This window comes from Bufo bufo, chromosome 2 (assembly GCF_905171765.1).
Source record: "Bufo bufo chromosome 2, aBufBuf1.1, whole genome shotgun sequence".
NCBI classification, from domain to species: Eukaryota; Metazoa; Chordata; class Amphibia; order Anura; family Bufonidae; genus Bufo; species Bufo bufo.
This window is the reverse complement of record NC_053390.1, coordinates 575,442,536-575,463,380: the sequence shown is the minus strand read 5'-3', so window position 1 is coordinate 575,463,380 and position 20,845 is coordinate 575,442,536. Positions and strand designations below refer to the sequence as shown.

Genomic DNA, 20,845 nt, shown 5'->3' with positions numbered 1-20,845 from the left:
ACCAACTTTTCCTTTACTTCCCCCGCTCACCACCACTTCGCCCACCGGGGCACCAACCACCACAACAGGCGCTTCTCCTGCCCTAACCCCACTGGATTGTTCGCCCAACCCAACCTCAGTCCCAGATGCCCACACCGCTGTTGGGGAACCAACCGCCCCATTACCCAAACGCGCGATAAGAGCCAACATGCCCGACAGCAATTCCTGCGCCAAACCCTCAGGCCCCGCCTGCCCTAACCGACCCCCCGCACTCCCCAACCCCCCACATTCCAGGGCCTGACACGAAGATCTCTCACCTGGCTGACCCTGGGGTATCCTCCCAGTCGCCGCAGAGCGCTCTGTCACTCCTCCTGGTATCACACCAACCGGACGTGTAGAAGACGATGGACCGACACCAACGACCTCCGACCTGTCGTCCGCTTTGCAATCTTCCATGCCGAGTTCTCCTTCCTCCAAAATAGAAGCCGACTGGAGACCCCTGCCACTGTCCGCGTGGCAGGGTCGCAGACCTGCTGGCACGTCGCCCCTTGGCCCACCGGAAGGTAGCCGCTGTCCCGCAACCTCGCCATTATTGCCGCCGTCCTGTGGCGCACCAGGACGGAAACCGGTAGCCGCGTAGCGTTCCCTTCCGGTCACATCACCTGACTGCTGCACTGGGGGCAGGACCACACTGGAATCCCCAGCCAGCGCATTGCCTCTGAATCTCTGGCCTGCAGTACCCAGACTCTCCACTGGCATTGCTGTTCTCACAGGATTCCCCTCTTGCTGCGAACTCCCAGCCTGCGCTCTTCCTCTGAGCCTCTGGCCTGCAGTACTCGCCACCGGTGCCACTGAACACGCCACTTGCTGCACAGAAGACGACTCCTGCCGGCCCACAGGAACAGGCCACAGCGCCTCCCGCTCCGCCGCTGCCCCCTCCACCGATGAGCCCTCACCACAGGACAGTGAGGCCGCGTCCCCCGACATCCTCTCCGCCGATCCACCGCACGTCCAAGTAGGTCGGGTATCTCTGCTCCAGGGACCACATGGGATGCACTCCCCGCAGCACCGCACGCCCCCCCCCCCCCCCCCGCCGAGCCAGGGACGAGCGGCGGGAACTAACACGACCCTCTCCCGCAGGTGCCCGCCGCGGTGCCGTATTCCTGCCACTACGCCGTCTGGCCGTAGCTCGATCAGCCCCAGCCGGTCGCAGTGGAGGGTCCCTAAGGGGGCTCCGCAAACGGCACCGCACCCGGGGGGGGGTCGCCTCTGGACTCAAGCGCTCCGGCGCTCCCACTAAAGCAGCCGTAGGCACAGCGGGCGCCTCCAAAGCTGCCTGCAAGCTCCTTTGTAGCCACGCAGAACCATGATGTTCTGCTGCGGCTCTGACCGCAACCAACAACTCATCTAGGGTTGCCATTACCTAACTAAAGCAGCGCAACTCACTACAACCTAACTCACCGAATATCCCCGGACACTGCTGCAGATCCCACCCCCACCTTGGGTTATAAACAGCCCGCAAATTATAACCCCCCGCCCCACTTTCTTAACCCTGCATACACCTATACTGAAAACCCACTTAACCCTTTCCTGCCTACATACTTCCCCCTAAGTCAAGTTACATTACGCTACTGTCTGCGCCCCGCTCCGTTGCTTAAATTCCATCTACAGATCAGACCAAATTAGTAAATCTGTAAATGAATGTCATGAATGTACCACATTATATTTTTTGGTGGGCAAATAAAGTGCACAGTCATTTATGATCAGCTAAATTTCAAAGATGGAGTGCAGAATCTGAGTAATGTTTGAACTCATTTGCCCTGGTAGTAGTAATGCAGTTGATGAAATATTAACTTGTAGCAGACAATTCACTGAGTGACGCACACTTTATTTACACTGGATAGTAACGCTGCCAAAAATCCCGGCAAGCAGAAGATATAAACCGCCTACTTTGTACAGTAGTGCTTAAGGCTGAGCTAAGGAAGTTTAGGGAGTGTCACTACAATAGTTGGAGCAGAACCGTATCTGTTCATAGAACACAGAACAGCTAATACCTGACATCAACATGAGCACCGCAGGAAAAGTATTACACTATTTCCATTATCATTTTGCTTTGCTGGCATGCTGCTTTCTTCCTTTAGCTTATTGCCTTTCAGTAATGCTAGTTTGTTATTTGTGTTCTTTTTATGTTTTTTCAGTAGATGTGTATGATTGCTGCCGTTTCAGCAAATACATTTGGCAGGTTTTACTGGTTTGGCAGTGAGTCAGGCTGTTTTGATGAAATGGGAGAAATGTTGCTTACGCTTTCATGAATATGTCTTACAATGGGGGCGTTCTGAAATTGCCTGTTTTGCACGACTTTATGCTAGTTCTTAGTATGCATGAGCTGTTTACAAGTCTGGACGAAAAAGAGTAGCCATGATGCAAATGCCTAAAATTATATTCTGTCTAGAAGGCAGTGCATACAGTTCCTTATGGTTGGGTTCACATGTGTAGAGAAAGAAAGGATAACGCAAAAATTGATATATCTCTCTTGTATGCACTCCTGTGTTTGTCTCAAAACACCCTGACCAAAAAATGCGTCCGTGATGCAGGCCTAAGGATACTTTCACACTAGCGACAGGGGACTCCGGCAGGCTGTTCGGATTCGTCCTGCCGCTAGTTCACGTGTGCCCCCGGACTGCCGCTCCATCCCCATTGACTATAATGGGGGCAGAGTTCCGGTGTCAGCACAGCAGCGCACGCCGAGAGGCAGCCAGACTAAAAGTACTGCATGCAGTACTTTTAGTCCGGCCGCCTCTCGGCGTGCGCTGCCGTGCTGCTGCCGGAACTCCGCCTTAGGCCACTTTCACACAGTGAGGGATCATGCACGCAAGTGTGTGCCCTGTGCCCGTATTGCAGACCACAGATCATATTGAATGGGTCCACAATCCACAAGATACTGCCGTTTTTCAGAGCTCCTTTCAAAAATGAAAGGTGGACTCTGGTTGCTCTGGGCAACTAAACCAGTTTTCCTTTACACCATTTTGCAAATACAGTGAAGGAGTTTAAGCATGCATGGGATAGGCATAAGGCCATCCTTCATATAAGATAGGGCCAGGGGCTATCCATAGTACTCAGTATATTGGGCAGACTAGATGGGCCAAATGGTTCTTATCTGCCGACACATTCTATATTCTATGTTTCTAATACATTGCCGATTTTCGCAATCAAGAATATAATCTCGAATTTGCGAATATATGACGAATATTCTACAAAATATTTGTGAAATATTGCGAATTCTAATATTGCCCCTGCCGCTCATTACTATTAATAATGACATGAACCATCACCAAAACAATGGTTTTATTTTGAAGGTCATTAAATGCAAGGCTGCTGTTGCCTGGGAAGCTCGCAAGCCCCTTACCATCGAAGAGATTGAAGTTGCTCCACCAAAGGCTCATGAAGTTCGTGTAAAGGTAAGAGAACTGTACTTAAAATGTCTAATATTCACCTTGCAGAAAAATTTGAAATGTACATTATGCAAATGATATTTTTGATCCGTGGATTAAGGGTAGGTCCACACGTCATGAAAAAGAAACTGATTTTGTCACGGATTTGCCTCAGATTTTACCCCGTGCATTACAAAAGTAGTGAAAATTCACAAAAAGAACTGACTTAGGCTACATGCACACGACCGTATGTGTTTTGCGGTCCGCAAAAAAAACTGATGATGTTCCGTATGGTATCCGTTTTTGCGGATCCATTGTAATAATGCCTATCCTTCTCCACAAACTAGAAAAAAATAGGACATGCACTTTTTTTTTTGCGGAGCATCAGTACACGGTGTGCTGTCCGCGTTTTTTGCGGACCCATTGAAATGAATGGGTCCGCATCCTATCCGCAAAAAAAAATGATCGGACACGGAAACAAAATACAGACGTGTGCATGAGGCCTTACTTGCATTTAAAAGGGTTGTTCACCCCTGGCAGACACCCATCGTGGCTGGACCTGCAGAATCATACTTACCTAATCCTCGCCGCTAGCCCCTTTGTTCCCCTGGCTCCGCTAAAGATCTTGGGCCTCCCCACATCAGCATCTAGTTTGCAGGGGACACGTCACCGCTACAGCCAGTCACTTGCTGCAGTGGCCACGTGACTCACGTCAAACATGATATTGACGCAGAGGAGTCGGAACACAGGGGTGGAATCGGGTAAGCATGATTCCCTCTGAAGATCCAGCCACGCTGGAGGGTCTGCCTATAAAGCCCTCAGGGGTGAATATCCTCTTTAAATTCTGCACCACAGGCCAATATCTACATGGATTTTTTTGCCTTCACTTGTGGACGAGATGTGTTAAAATCGCATCCTCTCTGCTGTTACTGTAATACGCTGAGTACTTTCCACCTGCAAACCTGTACAGAAAATCTGGAGCATATCCACAACGTGTAAACATACACAGTATTTAGGTGATGCTGCATTTTGTGGCAGTTTTATTTTTTTATGTAGAATGTTTCAGGTATGGTGTTATACTGGCCCTTTCTCCATACACTAACACACAAAATGTTTAATATAATTGAAAAACGCATAAGAAATGCATTTGTGTTTGTGGTATTCTTCAACTGCACATTTTTTTCATAAAACTGCACCTGGATGTTAATTTCATACTGATGTCTGGATAGGTCATCAGAATTTGATTGGTGGAGCTCGGGGGCATATTGGCCCTATCCTTACAGGGAAATGTCCAGGTGGGCCAATGCCCAGGAGCTGGCTAGTGACTGTTTTTGGAGATGTATTTTGTGCTGCAGGCAGTATTTTGTGATGGCTTGGCTGTGTCAGTATATTGTGCCACAATATGGTATTGCTGGTCCTGCCTTCCATCAATTTGGACTCAAGAATAAAACAGGGCCACTTTTAGTATTTTTTCCAGAGCCACTTTTAGTTCCCAGAGCTCCCACACCTGCAACCCCCGCCAATCAGATGTTTGAGAAGTCATTGGTGTTCGCAGTAGCGCTGCCTCCTTCTTGCAGCATAGCCTAGGCCGGTGACGACATGATCATTGGTCAAATGGCCTAGATGCAGCTTAGTCCTATTGAAGTGAATGGGGCTGAGCTGCAATACCAATCACAGATACTATACAATGTATGGCGCTTGTGAGCAAAGAGAATGCCTCTGCACTTTTGTGAGCGCCAGCTCATCTGTAAGGGTCCCGGGCAGGGGTGCACCACCAATGAGGCCAGGTGAGGCGATCACCTCAGGCAGCACCAGGTAGGGTCAAGAGGGGGGGCAGCTGAAGCGCCATGGGCTGAAGAGAAGGAGTTAGGTTAAGACATTGGCAGTGGGGACGAGGGGCGCTTTTTCACTTTTTGCCCCAGGCAGCAGAAAGGCTGCACCCCTGGTCCCGGGTGTCGGACTGCCACTGATCTGATACTGATGACCTATTCAGAGGACAGATAATCAGTAAAAAAAAGTCTCCGAAAACCCCTTTAAAGTCTATTGCAGATCATAGCATTCTTGTTTGCCTTTCCAAACACAGCAGATCCAAAGGAGAGATTTATGGCAAGTATTTGCTTTAACTATGTATGGCTAGAAAGGGGCACACAGGTTCGGGCCACAGAGCTCTGCCATGTGCATGTGTCCTAACTACGCCTCTACTCAAGTCACTAATTGTGTTGATGCTTTACAATTCCTGCTTCAACAAGTTCTTGGCAATATGCTGGTATCTTGTAAAGGACAAGGTGTCACCCAGCTGCAAACCTCTCCTTCAAGGCTGTAGTTCAGACACTTAGGCACTCAGTACTACACACTGACAGGATGTAAAGGAAAGCTGGTGCACACAGTTTTTTTGTTTCTAGCCAGCTAGTCGTAAGTGAACCGCCTTCCTGCTGTGACGTATTACTATACATTAGGCCTCTTGCACACAAACGTTTTTTTATTCCGTTCTGTTTTTTGCATTCATTTCAATGGGTCTGCAAAAAAAATTGAATGTACTCTGTATGCATTCCGTTTTTCCGTTCCCTTCAAAGATAGAACTTGTCCTATTATTGTCCGTGTAACGGACAAGGATGGAACAGTACTATCAGGGGCCAGCTGTTCCGTTCTGCAAAAAAACGGAATACACACGGACATCATCCGTATTTTTTGCGGATCCGTTTTTTGCCGACCGCAAAATACTGAAAAAGCCATACGGTCGTGTGCAATAGGCCTTATTTACATGCCAGTGATTGGGAGCCAAAAGCAGGAGTGGAGCTACACAGACAAGGTATAAGGGAAAGATCTGCACCTGTTCTGTGTTTAGAGCCGCAACTGGTTTTGGCTTAAATTCACTGAAGGAAATCACTGACCGAACGCTGACTGCATTACTCTGCAGTACAGGAAGGGGTTAAAGAAATAATGTCATTACAGGCTGGTGATGACCCAGGGATCCGGCTTCTCTTGCCTACGGTGATTGGCTGTTATCACCAAGGAGAACCAGGGACAGATATTTTAAAACTTTCACCAAAAGGAAATGAAGTGTCCTAACGTAATACTTGGTTGGCATCTCAGCCAAGGCCACTTTACACAAGTCACTCTTTGTATTCTGTCTCCAAGCTTTGCTGTTTTCATTTCAGAACTCTTTGCATAACCTGGAAGTCTTTATCTTTTCATTATACATCCAGTATACAGAAGATTGTATCTCAGGATACCAAAATAACTAGATTGTATTGATCTTGCACATTCCTCTGAACTACTGGCCACCTGGAAATCCATGCCTTTGTCCTAAAGGAGTCTAGTGACTACTACCATCATGTCTGCATACACAGACCCCTGTCTATATGCTGTACTAGAAGGTCTCCAGTGAGCAATGCCTCCTCTATGTGCCAGTATTAAAAGCTACCCTATTGAATGGTGACTATTTTTTCCCTTATGAAAGTATCAATGTGTTGTAGCCAAAATACTGTGCACTCATGAAAACATAGGCTTTCAACGATATTCTGTTGAATGACTTTACACTGTCACATCTTTCACATATTTACTTTGCCTTCTGTATTATCATTATTTTTATAATGTTGATATTGATAGTAGTCATTGCCATGTTATGATGTAATCACCAAGTTATGTTTTCCCAAGATATTAATATAAGTAAGATATACATTCTTCCAGTTCAGCCTGTTATCCTGCAGAGTTGATCCAGAAGAAGGTAAAAATAAAAAAAAATAAAAAAAACACAAAGCAGAAGGCAATTTTCCTAATGTTAGGGGAAAAAATCCTTCTTGAATCCAAAACAGGCAATCAAAAGAAATCTCTCGATCAATGACCCACTTCCAGTAATCTAGTAAAGATAATACGTAATATTGTTACTCTCCAGGTTCCTTTGGAATTCATTTAGTGAATTCACCATCACCCCCTTCTCTGGCCGAGAATTCCATGGTCTCAGTCCTCTCACAACGTTGGTGTAGAAACCTTCTTTCCTCTAGAAATATATGATGCCACCTGAGTAGCATAGCGTTGAGTATTAAAAGTGAAGATCATGGCAGAAATCTCCGTATCCTTCTTACATATATTTAAAAGCAGGATCACTTTTCTAAACTAAATAACCCCAAATTTGATGATCTTTCTGAGAACTGTAGTCTACCCATGCCATAAAAATTTAGGTCAAAAACTCGTAGTCTAGAAATTCCGGTGGTCTGGTAAGCATTGAAAATGGTAACCACAAACTTCCAGCAAAAGTCAAGCCAACAAGAGATGGGTTCATCACAGCTGCTACTTTGCTCTAACAATTAATAGGGATCACATGGGTTAAACTCCCACCAATTTGAATGTTGATGACCCCTTTAGGTTCAATACCCCTTTTAGGTGTACATTATATGTTGAGTAACATAGTAACTATTTTGGGTTACTTACCTCATAGTGATTTAGAGTAACATTCATGACTTGATTGGACATGATAGACTTGTGCCTCTGAACCCTATCAACTATGTAACTGTGACTAAGGCCCCATTCACACGTCCGCAATTCCGTTCTGCATTTTGCGGAACGGAATTGCGGACCCACGCTTCCGGGTCCACAATTCCGTTTTCGAAAAAAATAAAACATGTCCTATTCTTCTATTAGTGCAGCGATGTGCACATTGCCGGTGTCCGTGTTTTGTGGATCCGCAAAACATGTTATGGACGTGTGAATGGAGCCTAAAGGTAATTTTAGCATTTTGCTAGTTTTCAGTTAACAGGAGACAATACATTGTTGGAAAAAGTGACATTTTACGCGGTTACAGATAATCCAGTAGGTCATGTGTCCCAGAGGGGCATATTTTAAGACATCATTTTTCTCATCATTACGGGCACATATGAACATGGACCCAACACATTACCATATGAGTCATTTATTCCAAATTTACATGACAAATGGGCAATATACTCAGTGCTGATGTTAATGCTCGAGGTGGTATTGAACTCTGCAGCTATGGAGTCAGCAGAGCATTGTCAAATCTTGCACACTGTGCTCTGCAGTACTACGACCATGCTCTGTCATTTCACATGGTCTGCCACCTTGTGGCTGAGTTGCTGTGGTTCCTAAACCTTCCTTCCATGTTGCAATAGTACCACTCACAGGTGATCGTGGATTAGGATAGAAGAAATTTCACAATGGTGACATCCTATTACAGTATCATTCTCGAGTCCAGGGAGCACTTTTTTCACAAGTGTTTGTAAAGGCCGACTGCATGTGCTGGATTTTATACCCCTGTGGTAATGGGAATAAATGAAACACCTCAATGAGCAAGAATGGTGTCCTGATGCTTTTGACTGGCTTAACACATCAATACAACAAAATCATGTAACAGCAATACAGCAAATCACATTAAAATGAGTCAAGATAAATCTGGCGTGTGTATATATTTTTACAATTCATGCTGTCGTTTCATACTGTTTTAGGGTGCATTCACACGACCGTAGGTGTTTTGCCGTCCACAAATTGTGGATCCGCAAAACACGGATACCGGCGTGTGCGTTCCGCAACTTGAGTACCGCGCACGGCCAGCGCTATATAGATAATGCCTAAGCTTGTACGCGGTTGCAGACAAGAGTAGGAGATGCTCTAACTTTTTTGCGGATCCACGGAACAGAACAACAGATGCAGACAGCATCTGCATCTTTTGCGGAATGGATGCGGATCCATTTATACGGTCGTGTGAATGCACCCTTAGGCTCCATTCACACGTCCGCAAAATGGGTCCGCTTACGTTCCGCAAATTTGCGGAACGGGTGCGGACCCATTCATTCTCTATGGGGACGGAATGGATGCGGACAGCACACAGTGTGCTATCTGCATCCGCATTTGCGGAGCGCGGCCCCGATCTTCAGGTCAGCAGCTCCGCAAAAGATAGAACATGTCCTATTCTTGTCCGCAGCTTGCGGAAAAGAATAGGCATTTCTATGGGGGTGATGGGCTGGTGTGTTGCGGGTCCGCAATTTGCGGGTCCGCAACACACCACGGTCGTGTGAATGCAGCCTTAGGCCTCTTTCACACTACCGGGTTTTTTTTCCGTTTTGTGGGGCGTTTTTTGCATTCCGTATATGGAACCATTCATTTCAATGGTTCCGCAAGAAAAATGGAATGTAGTCCGCATGCATTCCGTTTTCGTATTTCCATTTTTCCGTTCCGTTAAAAGATAGAACATGTCCTATATTTGGCCGCAAATCACGTTCCGTCTCTCCATTAAAGTCAATGGGTCCGCAAAAAAAAAACGGAACACATACGGAAATGCATCCGTTTGTCTTCCGTATCTGTTCCGTTTTTTGCACAACCATCTTTTGAAAATGTTATGCCCAGCCCAATTTTCTCTATGTAATTACTGTATACTGTATATGCCATATGGAAAAACGGAACGGAAAAACGGAACCGAAACAAAAAAACTGAAAAACGGATCCGTGAAAAACGGAACGCAAAACACTGAAATCGACATACTGTAGTGTGAAAGAGGCCTTATTCTGAGCTGTGCAGTAAGCCCCTGGTGGAGGCTTTATAATTTGGAGTTCTGAATGAGAAAAAATTCATCTCTAAAAAGATGGATCTTTTTAAAAATGCATTAATAATACATCAGCACAGAATTTCCCCAATTGTTCATATACCTGACTAGGGACATAATAGGGGAGCGGGATCCCACTCTGAGCAAGAATAGATATCTGGATAGTTGCATGTAACACTGCATTTCCCTGGCTGTTCATGGATCCAAACTGAAAGGAGTTATCCTACTAAGCAACTTTATCTTCAATGTGAAGTTTTAGAATAAAGTCTTAGATATTACAAGGTTGTCCAAAAAAAGATCTATGTGGGACTTGTCCAGTCTGTGCTGTTGTTCACCACAGGTTTCTGAAAATTTTAAAATATTTTGTAATTTTTCCATTGTACACAGATTATTTCTTCTGGTATTTGCGGATCTGATAACAGTGCACTTAATGGAATAATAGCAACCAAGTTTCCAGTGATCTTGGGTCATGAAGCTGTTGGAGTGGTTGAAAGCATTGGTCAGGGAGTCACCATTGTTAAACCAGGTGGGTCAGAAGTAATGTGTTGTACTGAAGCTAATATACGCCTACGGCAGAGCAGTACAATCATTGTGGTTTTCATAATTTTTTTTCATTGACACTGATCAACAGGAAAAAGTGTAAATTATAGTAAATCTGTTGGGCTGCGGAGTCCCCTCGTTCTAAGCCCTGCTCACTTTACTCACTAACTTTTTAAAAAGTGACAAGAAGTGAAAAGTGGTAAATTATTGTGCAATTATAGTGTGCGCCACAATTTGTGACTTTTTTATACCACAATAGGAAACACCCCTCAGTGTGAGCCACTGTGATACCTTTGATAAATCCTCAGACAGCCTGCTGGAAGCCTACCCCCTCTAAATATTAGACCGCCGTAGTAAATGGAGCACACTGATTTGCAGATTTTTCTTCTCCCAAGCTGCTGTTCTTTTGAAGATGGCAGCAAGTCATCCTCAAGGATTTCTGTGTTTTGTACTGCAATCATTTTATCCTCTAACTTCACAAGTGTTCCAAAGCTGATGCTCCGGATTAGATTCATAAGATGTGTTGATCGTTGTTGCGACTTTGTCAGAGGCACTGGGATTCAATATTGTGACGCAATAAAATAAGAAAAAGGGCTGAAACTTGCTAAATATTCAATAATAGTGTAAACGGTGTACAACCTGATGCAAAATGTAAGAAGATCAAAACCACTGCAATGATCTTCATTACCATTGTCCAGTAATGAACATATGCTAAGACTGTCTCCTTCTGTTCTTCATAGGTGACAAAGTCATCCCGCTGTTTGTCCCACAATGTGGATCCTGCAGAAGTTGCAAAACCGCAAACTGTAACCTGTGTGAAAAATTTGAGTAGGTTTATTGTGTATAAAATGTGTACGACTATAAGTGACGTTACCCCATTGAATAGTATTCTTGGGTTATAACTACACTTTTGCTTGCTTAAATTTCATGCACTTCAGCATCAGTTTCTACCACTAAAATCAATAGAATATGTTGTTTCACAAAAACATACTACATACAATGCTAATGTGGATGTGCCCTTAAAGAGCACCTGTCACTTCCCCTGACTTGTCAATTTATAGTAAATACTTGAATTCTTCATGAAATGCCAATTCTAGAGTATCTTTTCTTATAACTCCCCATTGTGTCTTCTGAATATTGATGAATACATTGACAACAGGGTGTTACCAGTTCGGGGTCTGTCCCTACACACTCTGGCAGTGGCAGCACTGACTGGGCAGTGTCAGACTGTGTTGGGACATGCCTAGTTGTCACTTTATACATAAATATACAGGAGAAATAACACCGGAATGACTCAATCCAGATACACTAGAACCATTAGTTCATGGGAAATGCAAGTCTTTTCTGAAACAGACACATCAGGAGAGCTGATATGTCCTCTTTACATAGTAGTAAAATCTACGAAGGAGTGTTTGTGCAGATCTGGCTAAAATAGAGGAAATGCAAATAAGCTCTTATATAACACCATGTCCAAATGCCACTGTATCTTGCTAATAGCACAGCACAGTTACACACTGCAGTGATCCATGACATCTGAATAATCTACTTTCCCCTGCATCCATGACTTGCAAAGGAGTAAGGGTGGGTTCACACTAGCGTTATGGAGTCCGTATTTATGGCTTTCCGTTATAACAGGGTTATAACGGAACATAACGGAATCCATAGGATGGAATGCAAAATGGAAGCCTTTAAGAGGCATTCTGTTTTGCTCCGTCCTAATAGAAGTCTATAGGAAAACATAACGGATCTGTCTGGGTCCCGTTATGCAAGACGGAAAACAAAGTCCTGTCGACAGGACTTTGTTTTCTGTCTTGCATAACGGGAACCAGAAGGATCCATTTTGATTCCCATAGACTTTTAATGGCGTCCGTTTTGCATTCCGTCATAATGCAAGTCTATGGGCAGCAAAACGGATCCGCCCTTTCGTCTTATGCATTCTGTTATGTTCCGTTATAACCCTGTTATAACGGAAAGCTATAACGGACTCCATAATGCTAGTGTGAACCCACCCTAATTATTAGAAAAACATGCATTAAAAGGGGATAGGTAGACTATTCCTTTAAGACGCCGGCTTGTTTCATGGACATGGCATTCATTCTTCTGATGAATACAATGCTTTGTGTTTGCTTAGATTTCTCTTTCCTATTTTACTTGCCAGATTTGTGAATACAATATTAGGGGTGATCTTAAAGTCCACATCTAAGTTTAAAATATTAGAACTTTGTTAAAGGGGTATTCAGATTTTGCCAACTAAAGAGTCTTTATTGCACAATGAATAGCTCTACTAATTTTCGAATATACTGCCTGTATCAATTCCATATGGTTGATCGCAAGCAGAGCTTTTGGAGAACCATGAGGAACTGATCCACAAAGTACCGTAGATTGGAAAATGTCTCACCATTTTGCAACACAAAGAGTTTTATTTGTTGAAACCAGAATATTCCTCTTTCAATGTCAGTTCTTTAGATGATTATCACAGGGAATATTTCTTCATTTTTTTTCCCGATCTTCTCTCCTAATAGGTTTGGGTTTTCCGCCCTCTCAGGAGTGATGGCAGATGGTACAACTAGGTTTACCTGTAAAGGCAAGCCAATTTATCAGTATGCCAGCACAAGCACATTTACTGAATACACGGTTTTGTCTGACATTTGCGTTGCCAAAGTGAATTGCCATGCCCCTGTTGAAGTTTGTCTTATAGGCTGTGGATTTGCAACTGGGTATGGTGGAGCTGTAAACACAGCTAAGGTAAGAATTGTAATAGTCAACCAATATTAACCGGACAGAATGATATCAAAACATCGGACCCCCAAGGAGTCATAATAATCACCAAAAGAATGAAACTAACTTTCGTATGTATGAAAATCCAAAAAGCTTTATTGTAAATATATATAAACAGTACATACATGTATTATAAAACAGGCAGCACAAGGCGGGACACACAGATCAGGAGCAGGACCCAAGGAGAGGCCGGAAGATCAGTGCAAAAAAATACAGGGAAAAAGAATACTAGCTGAAAGAGCATACCTCAGAGTCTCTAGTTCTACTGGCGAAACAGCGTTGGGTCAGGAGTTGGCCGAGAGATCTTTGCACCATTCAGGGTATGTTTAATTGTGTTCCTTTGTGTTCCTTCCATCTTAAACCTCAGTCTCCACCATCGCCTCTGTTGCATTGTGTTTTGGGCATTGCTGCTATGAGACTCTGAGGTATGCTCTTTCAGCTAGTATTCTTTTTCCCTGTATTTTTTTGCACTGATCTCCCGGCCTCTCCTTGGGTCCTGCTCCTCATCTGTGTGTCCCGCCTTGTGCTGTCTGTTTTATAATACATGTATGTACTGTTTATATATATTTACAATAAAGCTTTTTGGATTTTCATACATACGAAAGTTAGTTTCATTCTTTTGGTGATTAAGAATTGTAATAGACACATTTTATTTCATAAAACTGTTTGTATGCTACAGAAATGTGAGGATCATATGCTATAAGGACCATCTTTTGGCATACATCAGTCCAATAGAAGTGTTTTTGGACACATACAGTCAAGATACTTCTTTTTTATATATACTGCCTGATGTATAATATGTATTTTTGCATGTAAGGAGGAAACAAGCAGAAGGCTAGAGGAGAAGGCAGAAATGTTCAAGCCAAACATGACTTATGGCATCAAATAACGGTACTCAATGGTAAATGGCTCTGTTGTGTGCCTGAGACCTATGGTATTAGGAACAGTAGAGGGCATAAGTACCTACTAACTAGTTGTAGAGCAAGAAAACAAAAGTGATTCAAGCTGAACTCATGAACCCACTTGCTTCTTACATTCCTGTCTAAATATACATTTCCAATATGATTAAATGTTTTAAATTATCTGTTATTTGCCCCTTCTCAGGTGACAAAGGGCTCTACCTGTGCTGTATTTGGTTTGGGAGGTGTTGGTTTTTCAGCAATAGCAGGATGCAAAGATGCAGGAGCCTCACGAATCATTGGAGTAGGTACACATAAAGACAAGTATCCAAAAGCCATGCAAATGGGTGCCACTGAGTGTATAAACCCAAAGGATTACAAGAAACCTGTTCATGAGGTCATTTGTGAGATGACTGACGGAGGAGTGGACTTTGCCATTGAATGTGCAGGATACATTGACACCATGGTAAGTAGAGAATAGCATGACGAAGAAATGGTGTGATGAAGAACTAACTCCTTTTCATATTCCACACTCACAGGTGAATCAATACAAGACATGAACATTTCTAGAAGGTCAAATATATTCTTATACTTATTAAATAAAGGTGCATTTACATGATGATTGGAAATGAACATTCGAGCATATGTCTATTCGCCTGATTATAGCCTCATGTAAACATGCTCCAGATCAGCCAACAAATGAGCATGTTTGTTGGCGGGTTATATCTTATATGGGGCATTAAAAATAAGCATTTGTTGGCAGCACACCTCATCATGTATATAGGGGATCCGCTGACATCAAATGCAAACGGTATAAGGGTGAATGTGTGGGGATCACATTAAAGGGGTTATCCAGGAATTGCCCTGCCACTATACAATGTACGGCACTGTGCTTGGAAAGCTGTTGGGAGCACCAGGGAGTGCAGGGGCTCCCTGAAACAGCTGGAGGTGTCAGAACTAGGACCCCGGCCAACGTGATAATGATGACTTATCCTGAAGATAGGATTATTATCTTTACCCAGATAATCCTTTTTCTGGATTGTTTATTCCCATGCTAATTATGATTGGCACATGTACAGGGCACGCAATAAGTACTGATCAACATGGTATATTGCAGATAGACGCTCGTTAACAGGCAGAAAATCGAACTTTGTAAAAGGTCCCTTAAAAACATAATACTATTGATGGTCTACATTTTGTTTTTAGATGACTGCTCTTCAATCCACATACCTAAGTAATGGGGTTGCTGTGATCCTAGGTGTGGCATCTCCTACGGAGACACTTAACTTGAATCCAGGTTTGCTTCTCCCAGGACGTTCACTGAAAGGATCTATATATGGAGGTAAGGTATTTGAAAAGTCATCTATGACATGTAATATGAGAACGGCCTGAATCCACCAGAGGGAGAGTTGCGGCCTGTTGGTGGCTTTGCACTGCAGCTAATAGACTAGATTGGCATGTGGGGACATATACATAGGACCTGTCCTGATCAGACGACCCCTTTATGTTGGATTCATCAATTTCAATTCAGGAACGGGTATCTGTATCCTAGTTTCTGTCTATACCCAGACTGTCTTCTGTAAAGGTTTTACCTAAGCACAAGCTGGTTATGTATATGTGAACAGGAAGCGCCATCATGGTGCAAAAAAAAAATATATATAAAAAATGAAACATAATATAGATCTAGCATTACAAAGATTTTAAACCTTATGGGGAATATCCGAATAAGCAATTCAACTGACTATTCTTTAGGAAACATTTGGCTATTGCCATTATAGTGGTTTGTAAAGGTGCATTTCTGCTGCATGATACCAGCTGTACCCTGCTCTACCTCCTTTTGGCAGCAGGTAGTTTTCTTTCCACTGTGGATATGGTACTGTAGCTGGTAGCAGTGTAATGACAATTCTCTCAGACCAATTACTAGGCAGCAGTGTGGTCAAGTGACCTTCATGGTACTGGCGTAATACGCTTTGAACCTCCTTTGATATAGCACCAAAAAAGCACCATTTACTATCTGCAACACTGGACTAGTGGAAACAGGGTAGAGTCAGGCAAAATTGAGCCATTTATGTGAAGTGGAAAAGGGGCTAAAGATACCTTTTATAAGGTAAAAATATCTATGGATGTGAGCCTCAAACTATAGAAATGGGTGTAACTTATACATTGGGTTAAGCATGATATGTTACAGTTATTTAATAATCCAGAAAATAAATGTAAAACTATATTTATTTGCACAGGCTACAAGGGTGTGGCTGATATCCCAAAACTGGTGGAACAGTATATGAATAAAAAAATCAGCCTGGACCACTTGATTAGCAAGCACTTAAAACTGGATCAAATCAATGAAGCATTTGAACTGATACGCAACGGGTCAGGGTGAGTACATTAAAATTAACAAAAGTATACACAAATGAGTACTAGATGGACAGATAGAGCTATATAATCTCATTATCTGTGGAACATCATGAAGTATAGGGTATACATACATGGGAGTCACTGTAAGGCTACCACTGAGGACTAATATGGGGTTTTAGCACTTTGAATTCTACTTTGAATATTGGGGGTCTGATCAGAACCTTGGATATATCACTATGACATATCAAAGTTTGGCTCCATGCCATCTCCAATTCTGAAAAGGGAGGGGACGAGCCGCACTATTTTATTTTACCTATTTTTTTATTAAATAAATATATTTAAAGACAAACTTTGCAGTTTTAGACATTGGTTCAAGAGGAGGAGTTCTTTTTTTTTCATCATTTTTTTTTTTTACCATAGGCTGGTAGCCTAACTTGCTGTGCCATCCCAAACTCCCTCCGATCTAGCGCCACCACTCTGTCCTTTCTGTCAGACTACAGCCAGGACATATTGGCTTTGGCTGCAGCAGTACATGGTACAAAAACACTGAGGCCAGTGATTGGCTGCAGTGGTATAAGGCTGCAGAAAAAAACACTATTTCAGCCCAGGGGAGAGGACAGAGCCGCTGTGCTGGATTGGAGGAGGCTTGGTAAAGTATTTTTATTTAAACAGACCCTCAACAACTTGGAACAACTAGAAAACAGCACAAACAAACCCCTTTAATCTCAGTGAAGCGCATAATGACATAAGATGATTTAACTTCTGCGTTGATTGGTTTCCAAGAGTGTATCATGAAGTACTACAAGCCTAAATAGAATTCCTTGCTCACGGATTGCCAAGCAGCAAAAATGATGTGCTCTTTTCAGATAACTGTTGACCCCCTCTAACATTGGTCGCATACATTGATAGATTGTACAATCTATAATTATTTTCTCCTTCTTTCTTGTTTCAGAATTCGGAGTATTATGATCTACTAATCATCCTGCAACCAGACTATGGATCCTTCATTCTTCAGATGCATTTCCAGCTTATGTTTAATGATGTAGTAGAACTATTTTGGATAGACAGACACCAGAGGGCTCTTGTGCAATGGTATAGGGGCCTCTTGACCTCCTATAGCTCATGACAGAGCATTACTAGTTCATATGATTCATGACACCCATTGACTCACTCCCTCTCATACACTCTGATAAATAGTAGGAATATGCTTTTAGTGTTATAATGGGGCCTCTGTACTTACTGGACCCCTTTGCAGTAGCACAGGTTGCAGGTATGGTATGCCATCTGCTGATTTGCATGTGTACACACATTTCTATATCTGATGTAAAATGTTTTCTGTACATGGTGGAAGAATCATTTCATGAAAATACAGGCTTTCATTCAATCTCTATTCTGATACTGTTATTTCAATAAATTCTGGCACAAATAATTGTTGTCGATTTAATTCATCACCAATCATCTGTGGAAAGCAAAAAAAAAAAAGTTACCCTAGCTCAAGTATACACCTTTAACCTCCTCAGTTGCATTAACCACGTCACATCTAGGCTATTTACCCTTTCTTCAAGACCAGGCTTAATTTAGCAAATCTGACATGTGTCATTTTATGAGGCAATATCTTTGGAACACTTTTATTTCTCCAGGCCATTCTGAGATTGTTTTCTCGTGACACATTGTACTTCATGACAGTGGTAAATTTGAGTCGATATATTTCACCTTTATTTATAAAATAATCCAAAATTTACCAAATATGTTGAAAAATTCGCAATTTTCAAAATTTCTATTTCTCTGCTTTTAAAACAGAAAGTGATACCTCATAAAATATTTATTACTTAACATTCCCCATATGTCTACTTTATGTTGGCATCATTTTTTAAATGTAATTTTATTTTTTCAGAATGTTAGAAGGCTTAGAATTTTAGAAGCATTGAGGGTTAACAGCCAAACAAAACTTAATATTTATTACACTGATTCTGCGGTTTACATAAACACCCCACATGTGGTCGTAAACTGATGTAAGGGCACACGACAGGGCGCAGAAGGAAAGAAGCGCCGTATGGTTTTGGGAAGGCAGATTTTGCTGAACTGGTTTTTAGATGCCATGTCCCATTTTAAGCCCCCCTGATGCACCCTTACAGTAGAAACTCCCAAAAAGTGATCCCATTTTGGAAACTAGGGTATAAGAGGACAGTTTTATTGGTACTATTTTGGGGTACATATGATTTTTAATTGCTCTATATTAAGTTTTTTATGAGGCAAGGTAACTAAAAAAATGGCTGTTTTGGCACTGTTTTTATTTTTTACAACATTCATCTGACAGGGTAGATATTGTGCTATTTTTGTAGAGCAGGTTGTTACGGACGCAATGATATCAAATATGTCTACTTAGTTTGTTTGCTTCAGTTTTACATAATATAGCATTTTTGAAAAAAAATATGTTTTTGTGTCTCTATTTTCTGAACGTCATTTTTTTTTACATTATTCTGCTCATCGTCTTGTGCAGTGGCTCGATTTTGCAGGAAGAGTTAATGTTTTTATTGATACCATTTTTGGGTACATATGATTTTCTGATCATTCATTATTGCACTTTATGGAGCAAGGTGACCCAAAAATTGGTTGTTTTAGCACAGTTTTTATTTATTTTTACAACGTTCACCTGAGAGGTTAGGGCATGTGACACTTTTATAGAGCAGATCGTTACGGACGTGGCAATACCTAATATGTATACTTTTTCTTATTTATTTAAGTTTTACACAATAATAGTATTTTTTAAACAAAAAAAATTCTGTTTTAGTGTCTCCATAGTCTAAGAGCCATAGCGTTTTTTATTTTTTGACCGATTGTCTTAGTTAGGTTCTCATTTTTTGAAGGATGAGGTGACAGCTTGATTGGTACTATTTTGGGGGCATACGCCTTTTTGATTGCTTGGTGTTGTACTTTATGTGATGTTAGGTGACAAAAATGGCTTTTTTTTGCACTGTTTTTCTATTTTTATTTTTTACGGTCTTCACCTGAGGGTTTAAGTCATGTGATATTTTTCTAGAGCTGGTTGTTACGGATGCGGCGATACCTAATATGTATACTTTTTTTTATTTATTTCACTTTAACACAATAATAGCAGTTTTGAAGCAAAAAAAAACATATTTTAGTGTCTCCATTGTCTGAGAGTCATAGTTTTTTTTATTTTTTGACCGATTGTCCTAAGCAGGGTCTTACTTTTTGTAGGAAGAGGTGATGGTTTGATTGGTACTATTTTGGGGGGCATACACCTTTTTGATTGCTTGGTGTTGCAATTTTTGTGATGTAAGGTGACAAAAAATGGCTTTATTTGGCACTGTTTTTATTTTTATATTTTTTACAGTGTTCACCTGAGGGTTCATGTGATATTTTTATAGAAACAAAAATGTCTCCATGTTCTGAGAGCAATAGTTATTTTTTAATGATTTTCTTATATAGGGGCTAATTTTTTGTGGGATGAGGTGATGCTTTTGTTGGTACCATTTTGTGGGACATACGCCTTTTTGATCACTTGGAGTTGCACTTTTTGTGATGTAAAGTGCCAAAAATAGCTTTTTTTGACACAGTTTTTATTTTTATTTTTTTATGGTGTTTACCAGATTGGGGGGGATCATGTGATATATTTATAGAGCCGGTCGTTACGGATGCGGCAATGCCAAATATGCCTATTTTATTTATTTTAGTTCTATTTTAAAAAATATATATGTATTACTTAATTGGTGATTTTTTTTTTTTTTTTTACATTTGAAACCTATTCTTTCTTTCTTTTTTTATTTTACACTTTGTGTCCCCCATAAGGTCATACAAGACCTCTGGGGACCGGACATTTAACTTCATTTTTTTTTTCCCCCACTCTTGATTTCTCCTGTAACTAGGGCTGACATAGTAGCCCCAGTTACAGTGGAAATACACCCCCCCAGAGAGGCTGTAAAGCACAACACAATACTATACAGCGATCTAGAAGGCAGGCACAAGTGGGAACTGTCCTTGCCTTCTCTCTGGGTTGCCCTGCTGTCACTGACAGCAGGCCCTCCGCTCGGCAGCTGCACGATTAGCATGCAACTGCCATCTCTGAACGTTCCAGAAGGGCCATTCAGAGATAAACATTCACTCATAGGACATTTATATCCTGTGAGCGGATGTGAAGTGGTTAAAATTGGAAAAACCCTCCTAAAAATTTCACTTTTTTATTGTAGATTTTTGTAGATTTTTTTCATAATGAATTTTAGCTTTAAGGACCAGTAACATATTCCTCCTTTGTGTTCCAGCAGTCATAACTTTCTAATTTTTTTTAA

General features: G+C 41.9%; 1 protein-coding gene across 2 annotated transcripts; it reads left to right on the top strand.

Annotated features, from left to right (window-relative positions):
- The first annotated feature begins 1,963 nt into the window (after window positions 1-1,963).
- LOC120989844 (NADP-dependent alcohol dehydrogenase-like) lies at window positions 1,964-17,964 on the top strand. Of its 2 annotated transcripts, XM_040418201.1 has the most exons (10): window positions 1,964-2,062; window positions 3,336-3,437; window positions 10,351-10,489; window positions 11,244-11,331; window positions 13,026-13,087; window positions 13,190-13,248; window positions 14,386-14,646; window positions 15,387-15,522; window positions 16,418-16,556; window positions 17,488-17,964. In XM_040418201.1, the coding sequence occupies exons 1-10, from the start codon at window positions 2,045-2,047 to the stop codon at window positions 17,510-17,512; spliced, it is 1,029 nt and encodes a 342-aa protein (XP_040274135.1). In that variant the 5' UTR covers window positions 1,964-2,044; the 3' UTR covers window positions 17,513-17,964. The 2 variants fall into 2 exon arrangements, with proteins under 2 accessions (XP_040274135.1, XP_040274134.1); XM_040418200.1 differs by having other exon boundaries at window positions 13,026-13,248.
- The last annotated feature ends 2,881 nt before the right edge of the window (window positions 17,965-20,845 follow it).